The sequence below is a fragment of the Vicia villosa genome, linkage group LG5, assembly GCF_029867415.1.
Source record: "Vicia villosa cultivar HV-30 ecotype Madison, WI linkage group LG5, Vvil1.0, whole genome shotgun sequence".
Classification (NCBI taxonomy): domain Eukaryota; kingdom Viridiplantae; phylum Streptophyta; class Magnoliopsida; order Fabales; family Fabaceae; genus Vicia; species Vicia villosa.
Genome location: NC_081184.1, coordinates 57,665,497 through 57,675,622, shown reverse-complemented (window position 1 = coordinate 57,675,622; position 10,126 = coordinate 57,665,497). Strand labels below are relative to the sequence as shown.

The 10,126-nt window shown below is 36.4% G+C and overlaps 1 protein-coding gene across 1 annotated transcript in view; it reads left to right on the top strand.

The window, feature by feature from the left end:
- The first annotated feature begins 906 nt into the window (after nucleotides 1–906).
- LOC131604704 (protein MAIN-LIKE 2-like) overlaps nucleotides 907–10,126 on the top strand; it is a 13,422-nt gene continuing 4,202 nt past the window's right edge. The window contains exons 1-2 of the mRNA XM_058877129.1: nucleotides 907–1,528; nucleotides 1,608–2,266. Of these exons, the coding sequence (XP_058733112.1) occupies nucleotides 1,355–1,528; nucleotides 1,608–2,266 (833 nt within the window). The 5' untranslated portion in view covers nucleotides 907–1,354. The remainder of the gene's footprint in view (nucleotides 1,529–1,607; nucleotides 2,267–10,126) is intronic.

The window sequence follows — 10,126 nt, the reverse complement described above, 5'->3', positions numbered from 1 at the left end:
ACAAAACAGATCTATCAAGAGACTTAGAACAAGGGGAGGTGTTTTTCTTGAAAGACAGCGTTGGTGGGAGACAATGGAGGACGACATTCAATGCACTCGAATGATGGAGGACAGAGAAGACATTGTCCTAACCGTTGTAATATCCTAGACGTTACAGTTTCTTTATTATTTCAGCTACTTCTGTACCGTCCAATTAAATGCTCTGAGCATATATTAATGAAATGTTTTTTTAAGATTACAAAGTTTCCAATTAGTATTTAAGCTATTAAAAATTAGTATTTAAGTTATTAAAAATTAGCAAAATAAAGGTGTTTCACCGATTATAAATAAAGGTGTGTGTGTGTGTGTGTGGAGTTGAAGTACCAACTCTTTCTTCATTCTTACTGCAAACACTGAAAATGAACTCAGTTTGGGCTGTCGTTTTTTTTGAGGAAGGTAGTCACATGCGTGTCTGCCTTAACCCCCATTGGAATTTCCAGAGAATTGTTAGAGCCATCAACACCGGGTTTCGTCAACTAGATGGTCCGACCAGAAAAGTTAAACAGATAGATTACCGTTGTCCATACATTACGTTGACGGATAATAATCCAGAAGGCACCTACATGTATTATTGGGACCGCGTGAAAGACGATGTGGACGTGGATCTAATGTTTTGGACACATAGTGGAGAGGTTAACCGAGGCGTTGAAGATCCACTTGTTCTTGCAGTGATACTCGAGTAGTTTAGATTAAGTGTTGTTGTGTTTGTTGCAATGATCGAGCGTGTACTACAAGTTGTTATGTGTTATTTTCTTAGATGTTTTTAGTTTCTGTGCTGGTTATTGTCAATGTACCTTTTTAATTAATGAATGAATTAATGTTTTCCATAACATATATATATATCTGCGCTATTTTAATATAAAAGTCTCAAAAGCTATTATAGTTGTATGTTTTAAATGAATTCACACTAATGATAATGCATGTCACAAATTATGATATGGAATTAAAATCTATTATAACATAACATTTTCAAAATGTAACATAAATATGAAGAGACCAGACTAATGCACGCCATAAGAGAACCTCGTCCCCACCTATTACACAAGGCTAATGCATGCAAGAAATGAACCAATAATTCTGCACAAGTCACTGTATATGACGTGACAAGACTCTGCAGGGAATCTCGTCCCCACCACCGACATGAAGTGACAAGACTCTGCAGGGAATCTGGTCCCCACCACAGACTTGACGGGACAAGGCTCTGCAGGGAATCTCGTCCCCACCACAGACATAAAGTGACAAGACTCTGCAGGGAATCTCGTCCCCACCACCGACATGAAGTGACAAGACTCTGCAGGGAATCTCGTAATAACCTATGCATTTTGGCTATAAATATGTTCCCAAACTTGTTCATTTTCTTCATCACCTCTTATACTATCATCAGAGCAACTTAGCATCAGAGCAACTTTGTGTTTCATCATCAACAAACATGTCTCTCCTAACTATGGGTCAAGAGCACCGAGGCACCATTGCAAACATTGCGACCTATGTAAGTTTTAGTAAACACTTAATTTTTTTTACTTAAATTTACTAATTTCAAATACTTATGGGAGGTGTTTTTTTTATAGGATGTCACGAGATTTAGGACCCGTGCTGGTAAGATGATTGCTCCTGACCCTTTGATTGTGGACTACGTTAAACGTGCGGGATTTGGTGAGGTAATGAACTTAACACATACCTCAGTTGATATGAAGTTTATATTAGCATTGTGTGAGCGTTGGAGGCCTGAGACTCATACTTTTCACCTTCCAATGGGTGAATGTACCGTCACTCTAGAGGACGTGTACATGTTGTTGGGTCTCAGAACAAATGGAAAGGCAGTGTATGGAAATGTCCAACAACCAAACGCCCTATGCGTCGAATTGTTGGGTGTGGATTTAATAGAGGGTGAGGGGCAACAAAGGGGTAGGGGCCAAGGTATAAAGCTTGCTGGCCTTCAGGAAGCTTATGTTGGGATTCAATTGGATCAGTTTTCTGACGAAGAAACTATACTGCGGAAAACTAGGATGTATATTATGTTGTTGTTTGGTAGGTTTCTATTTCCCGAAGGCACGGGAAATAGTGTTAATTTTATGTACTTGTGTTTACTTGGGGACATTGATGCAATAAAGACATATAGCTGGGGTTCGGCTGTGTTGGCATACCTATATAGTTCCTTATGCAAATGTGCAAAAAAGGATGTTTGTACATTTAGTGGATGTGCATTCTTGCTACAAACATGGGCATGGTGGAGGATGCCGATATTGGCCCCTGCAAATCCAAACAGTTACGCCTTCCCTTACGCTTCAAGGTAACGTTTGGATCTTATTTTAATTATTGCTTTTTATTCCATCATCATTGTAACTATATTGATTTATATCTTTTAATGTGTTTAGGTTCAATGCACTCGGAATGGATTGGTCCAAAACGCCTGATTCCAAAATCATTTTCTACCGCCAGCTATTAGATCGACTAGGACCCCAAGAAGTAATACCTCTAAAAATGTCCATTTTCTAAATATATTTTTAAAAATAACTATCTTCTATATTCTGAAATTAATATTATTTGCTTTGCAGTTTATTTGGCGTCCTTACTTGGAATTGGACCACGTACCCGACCTTGACGAGGCGGCTATTTGGACAGCAAAATCACCCATCATACGGTTCACCACTGTGGAGATGCACCCGAGTGACCGTGTGAAGCTCCAATTCGGCATGCATCAAGGTATCCCTGACCCACCTGAGCCTGACTGTTTGGGACGTTGGCATCTTGCGAAGGTTAGCGAACAGTGGTACGTACAAAATTACAAGTCCTTTGCCATAGAGCAGCGTAAAATATGGGCTCGTCGATCAAAAACGGTTCTAGAATTTCCTGTGGCGCCGGGAGAAATGAAGCCAACTGTTGAGTATGTAAACTGGTACAGGACCGTCACAAATCCAGAAATGATTGTGTCTGCCCCTTTCTATTTAGCTGACCCGCGAGCACAACCTCCATATTTTGGAGGACAACAACAACCACCACCAAATTACCACCAACAACAACAACACCCACCGCCACCAAATTACCAACAACAACAACAACCACCACCAAATTACCAACAACAACATTACCCACAACAACACCAACAACAACAACAACAACAAAGTTACCACCAACAACCAATGCAACCACAAACACCTTTTTACCAACAACATTCCCAACAACTCCACCCGTTTTTTTCATCCCAAACTCAACCACAAAATCAACAATTCCATGCAGGGAGCTCTTCTAGATCACATTTTCAGGAATTCCATGCGGGGGGCTCTTCAAGATCACCACCAATGACCCCCGACATGGGCATAGAAGAAGAATACCCGCAATACACCACATTCGACCAACACACATCACAGTACCCCAGCCAACAATTTGACTTCAACACACCGCCACAACCATTGTATTTTAACCAAACCGGATCCACCACCGACTTCCAAAACTTCCAGGCTGCACCCACTAGGAGAAATTTTAACCCGCCTAGACACAGCTTCGACAGCGCCGCGGGCACCCGCCTATCATATGGAGGGAATTCTATAGGTCAAGATGTTGAAGACCCAGGTTTCATTCAGGGACCGTCGACTATGGCACAAGACGTACCAAATAAAGGGGGGCGTCGTCGCGGGAATAGGGGGGCATTACCAACTCGTGACCCATCTACACGACCCATTCGACAACCTCAGTGTGGATCGTACCATGGTCCACGTGGCGCGCAATAAGATTTTTATTTGTATCTTGAATGTATTTTGTAATGTTTTTAATTATAATGTATTTGTATCGTTAATGTTTTTTGAAATGTCTTTAATTTTAATGTATTTCTATCGTCAATGTATCGTTATTGTATCTTAATATATAATTATTTTAACGAATGTCCAACTTATATTTTAATGTATTTAATATTTTTTAAAATAATATTATTTTTTTTCAATATTATATAATCTTAAAATTTATTTTATAATATAAATATAACATTGTTTTACTAACCAACTTCACAACTATATTAACCACAAAAATATAAGTTATTGATTAATTATTTTACTTATAATTCATTAACTACTTCCACTACTTCATTGACCAATAAAATATATATTATTAACCATGTTCAGAAACTAAATTATAAATAAGTTAATTAACATTTATATTCCAAAAATAATTTTAACAAGATAGATAAAAAAAACAATATAAAAAATTTATTGAAAAATTGTTGTTAAAAAAAAAACTAAAAAAAAAAACTAACAAAAATTATTAAAACATTGTAGTTATTAAAAAAAAATACTGAAAAAAATTAGGAGGACAATATGTTAAAGAAAAAAAAATTACAAAAAAAAAAAGAAAAAAAAAATAAAGGGGGGGTGTTGTCGCCAGGGGGGGTGGCGACAACACCTAAAATTAACACATGGGCGCCAGGCCCACTGGCGACTGCATTGCAGGCCCAGTGTTGTCGCCACCCCCCCTGGCGACAACGTGTGTTTTTTAAAAAAAAAATGACATTTTTGTAATTTTTTTGAAAAGTTTGTTATTTTTGAAATTTTTTTTAAAAAAATGGTTATTCAAAAAAAAAATTCGAATTTGACATCCTATACATTTATCTAGGAATTTTAAATTGCAAGAAAAATAAAAGGCATGTTTTTGGAATTTTTATGATTGGTTTTAATTATAATTAATGCATGATTAATTAAATTAAAATGAAGAAAAAAGATGAAAATAGATTTAAACCTAGAAATTAAGTTTAAAATATGTACAAAATATTTGTTAATTAATTTTAAAACAAAATAATTTTTTTGGAATTTTTGGAAATTGATTTGAAATTGATTTAAGTTAATTAAAACATAATTATGCAAATAATTATACAAATAATTAAAACTTAAAAAGAAAATTATTCAAAATATGTACAAAATTAGTTTATAATATATAAACAATATTTAATATAAAGAACAATTTTTTTGATGATTTTTTGATTGGTTAGAATAATTAAAAAGCAAATATATAAATATATACTAATTAATTATGCAAAATATTGAAATTTTGAAGAAAAATAAAATATTTTTATTTCAGAAAATAGTATATTATTTTAGAAGTCTAAAAATATTTTTTGTGTATTTTTTTGGATTTTTAAAACTATTTTAAATTAATTTAACAAAGAAATTAAAATAAAATAGAAAATAAAATAGAAAATAAAAGGATACTGATCCTGTGTGGTAGGCTGGAGAGTGCATGAGATGGACTGCTTGTATGATGCGTTTGATTGGCTTTGAGATGGATCATGTGGCTCAGATTGAAGAGAACATGGTACACTTTTGTTGACCAGTCACGTGGGATTATCAAGACTTTTAGTAAGTCAGACTGGCCCCACTTTTGCCTGCGTGGATGAAGACAAGTTGACTGACGAACCACGCTTGGACGCGTGGTCGTCTTCAACCTCCATCTCTTTTATTTTTTTTTAACAGATAGCGGGGGTTTTTAACCTCCCCTATTTGTACGTCAGAAACGCCATTTTTGATGGCTTCATTAACCTGCAAAAAATAAGTATTAGGGATAAAAACAAGTGACCCAGATCTACTTAAAATCACCTCCTGAACACGATGGTGGTGTTAGTTTTGCCATTTGAGCGTTGTAACTATGGTTTCGAAGAGGTTAAAGCTTAAGCATGCAAGAACACTTGTTAATGGCATAGGGTTATTCTCACGTGGAAACTCTCATGTTAGAGCCCAGATCTACCCTATGAGGCCTTATGAACTCATTAGAATGATTAGTTTATATTGAGGTTAAGTAAATATAGGAAAACGAAAATTGATCATGTATGAATATGAAGAACACTTATGCACATGATACGACTCTCATGGGACCACACAAAGAGTTTGTTCTTACTTTATATGATCTTAGAAGATGATTGGAATGATTGTTTTGTATTGATATTGATTGGAAATATGAAATTGAAAATTACAAAGTTATGGAATTTTGAGAGAATTATGGTGTGTTTCTATGCTATGCTTGCTATATTTTCGTGGGTGTGTTGGCTCCCCTTTGTTGCTGAAATATGCAGCTTCATTTATAGGCCTTGGAGTGCTTAAATTTGAAGCTAAAAGCAATGATTGCCTTTGTTGAATTTTGACTTTCAAGCTTGGAACTCAAGCAACCTTGGCTTGCTCTTTCCTTAGCCTTTCCTTGCAGCTTTCTTGCTGCATAATTAAGCCACATGTGTGAGCTTTTAGCTTAGAAAATAAGCTATGATTTATCCTTCCTTTTTTTCCTTTTTAATTTAATCTTAAATGATAAAATTAAATCAAAAAATGGAGAAAAATGATGTGGGCTTTGTCTTGGTCGTGGGAGGCCCATTATAACATGGCAAAGATGTTTGAACCATGAAAACTTGGCCCCATTTGGAAAAAATACATTTTTGAGCAATGTTGATTTCATGCATTTTCCCAAAATTTAGCCAACTTCAACAAGGTGTAAATCCTTCAATTTTTGTCATATGAAGGATATCTTGCACTTTTTGGAAACCTCAAAGAGTCCTCTAACCAATGTCTTTGGTCTCATGTCAAAATGATTTTTGAAGCTCCTTGTGTGTCCTTTTGAAAAAAGTGTCTTTTTGTTGACTTTGAAAATGACCTGTAATGTCTTTGATCATATTTTTCAAATGGTGAATCCAATGACCATGGGATCAATGGCATTTGAAAGATAATTGAATTTCCTTAAAAACAAGCTTTGGTTTGAATTTTTTGGATGAAGGATGAGAGAGTTATGATCAGTCAAAGTTGAGTTGACTTTTCAGGCAAAAACCCTAATTTTGAATCTTAGGGTTTTGTTGATTTTTGATCTTTCCTTGATGAATTATGATCATCCAATGATCAAATGATGAATCCTTTGACAAAATATGGACTTTGACAAAAAATTTCATTTTTGACTGTCTGTTGACTTTTTTGGTCAAACGGGTCGTCTGTTGACTGTTTGAGCTGCTGACGGTGCGTCTGAGTGATTTGAAGTTTGAAAATTTGTATGATGGTACTTTGAGATATATGGATGTGTATGAAATCCATTTGAGCTCTCAAAAACTTGTTGCTCCTGTAAAAACAAGAAAAACCCTAGTCAGGGATTGTTTATGTAGGAGACAGTTAAGCGTACCTGATTTTTGCGCAGTGTTGAGTCTCTGCTAATCGCGTGATATTCAGAAGACTTCTAGAACAAAAATCTTGGAATTTTGAATTGTGAAAGATTGATTTGATTGATGGTACAAAACACTGAGAATTGTACTGCCAGCAGTTTGGCTGTCAACTGACTGTTCAGGTATTGATGTAGCAGTTAGAGTGAAAAATCAACAGTCAAAGTTAATTTTCTTTTTTGTTGTTTTTTGTTTTTGTTTTATGTGAAAAATGAAAGTTTATTTACATGACTTGTTAGAAAAACACAGACATAATAAATAACTAATGTTTACTGTTACCAGTACAGTCTGAGTTTCCTGATTTTGCGCCTGCAAAAAGATTTAACTCTGTACCAATTATGTCAGTACTATTTATCTGTAAATAAATAAATAGCATGTGTGAAGTAATAAACAGTATTTGGCGTTTGCGTAAGAATAAATTCAACTGCAAGCCAAATTACTGTATAAGAAAAATTCTAAAAACTAAGTATTTCATATGTCAGGATATTTGTTGAAATAAAAATCCATGATTATATGAGACCCTTAATTTTCAGATTGGAGTTTTCTTGAAAAATATGTGGGCAAATTTTGGGGTATAACAGTTGCCCCTATTCAATCTTCTTAAACCTGAAGAGATTGTCTGAAATATGAAGGTAGAAGATGATTGAATATTTAGATGCCCTGAAAATTTGCACTTACCTTGATCAGAAGAGATGTTGGAAGTTGCATTTGAATGTCGTCTGCGAAATGTTGTTGGCAGATTGAAACATTACCTGGGATGGGCTTTCAGATGCCACCTGGTAAATGTGTTGATGGTTTGTTCATCAGAATGAATTCATTGATTATATCTTGATGAAGGATTTGAAAGTCTTTGTGTTGACTGTTTCGGAACCGTCCAAGGTTACCGCTTTAAGTCTTGGAAGATAATCGTTACGGAACTTGTCCAAAGTTTTTCCGATTTAGATTTTGGAAGTTGATCATTGTGGAACCGTCTGAGGTATCGCTTTTAGATCTGCAATGTTAGATCGTTCTGGAACCGTCTGAGGTATCGCTTTGGATCTGCAACGTTAGATCGTTCTGGAACCGTCTGAGGTATCGCTTTAGATCTGCCACGTTAGATCGTTCTGGAACCGTCTGAGGTATCGCTTTAGATCTGTGATGCTAGATCGTTCTGGAACCGTCTGAGGTATCAACTTTGATCTGTGATGCTTGTTTTTGAGTTGGTAAGTAATCAGAATGAATCTTCGGCTTGATTATATCTGAGAGAACCGTTCATGGAATTCAGCTGAACACTGCATGTGATTGAGAACATCTTTGTTGAAGATATCCTTCTACCTGAAAAATCAAGTTAGTGATATGCAACGTTTATGATGCATGTAAATGTGAGATATTCCCGGAGAAATATGCATGTTATGCTGTGTATGAATATGCGCATGATGCATGATGTATGATGTATGATGTATGAATGTGAATATGTGAATGTGAATGTGATGTCAAGCTTCTAATTGGAAAAATAAATTCCCACTAGTCAGCTGGACATGAATGTATTGTGATCGTTGATGATCTTTTGTCTTGCTTGAGTACCCTCGTCTGGGGAAATTCTTTGAGAACCCGGGTATCCCGTTGAAGGATCTTTGACTACTGCTTGGGGAACCAAAGGTAACTGGAAGTTCTGATGCCTTTTCAAATGGGAATGAGGAAGATGCATAATCCTCCGATGCACTATCTGACCAAGTCCGGGCGCGGGGATCACACCTTTTGAAGATAGTAATCTGGAACAACCCTGCTGGGGGATAAGACTTCTTTTGAAGAGAAAATCTTTTTGAGGAATTTGCTGAGAAATGCATTTCTCTTGGTGATTTCCTTCTGATGGAATGATGTCCAGATGATCGGGACATTTCCTGAATGCCATTCCTGTTTTTCCTGGTAAACATCAATCATATTCAAATGCATATGTTCATTCAAAATTATCATTGGGACGCTTACGTATTTAAAACAGAAAAAGTGAAAAGAGCTGCATTGAAAAGAGCCATGATAGGCGGGTTAGCACAGGGAGACAACAATCCTAGAAGTAGGAAACTGTCAGAAAGTTTTGAAAAATATTTATGAAGATAAATAGCTATGTGAAAATGATCCAGTCAAGTTTCAACTCTGCTATTGCCAATCTGTCTTAGAGCATCTCATCCCTCACTTGTTGGAAGAAAGTGATTGGACTGATCGGTGTCTTTGAGGTGTTGAATCTTGATGGTGAGTAGGCAGCTGAACGGAACACAGTTGTATGCTTCATTCCCTAACTTTTGCCTAGGCCGCCCTTTCAGGTTTTCAGCCTACCGGGATTTTTTGTTTAGTCTCTAATTTTTGCCTGGATCGCCCTTTCGGGTTTTCAATCCACCGAGACGCTCATTTTTGCCTAAGTTGCCCTTTCAGGTTTTCAACTTAGCGAGCTGTTTTTTTTTTTTTTTTTCAAGAGAAGTATTTTTTGACTATGTCAGCATTCACAGGGTGTGGGAAATCCTCGCCATCCATGGTGGTAAGCAACATGGCGCCGCCGGAGAATATTTTCTTGATTATGAATGGTCCCTCGTAGGTGGGAGTCCATTTGCCTCTGGGATCACCTTGTGGTAAGATGATGCGTTTGACAACCAAGCCACCAGTTTGGTATGCTTGACTTTTGACTTTTTTGTTGAAGGCTTTGATCATACGCTTTTGGTATAGCTGACCATGACAAATAGCTGCGAGCCTTTTCTCATCAATCAAGTTTATCTGGTCCAACCGTGTTTGAATCCAATCGTCTTCGTCTAGATTGGCTTCTTTCATAATCCTTAGGGAAGGAATCTGAATTTCAATTGGAAGAACTGCCTCCATACCATAGACTAAGGAAAATGGAGTTGCCCCTGTTGAAGTACGCGCAGATGTGCGATAACCATGAAGAGCAAA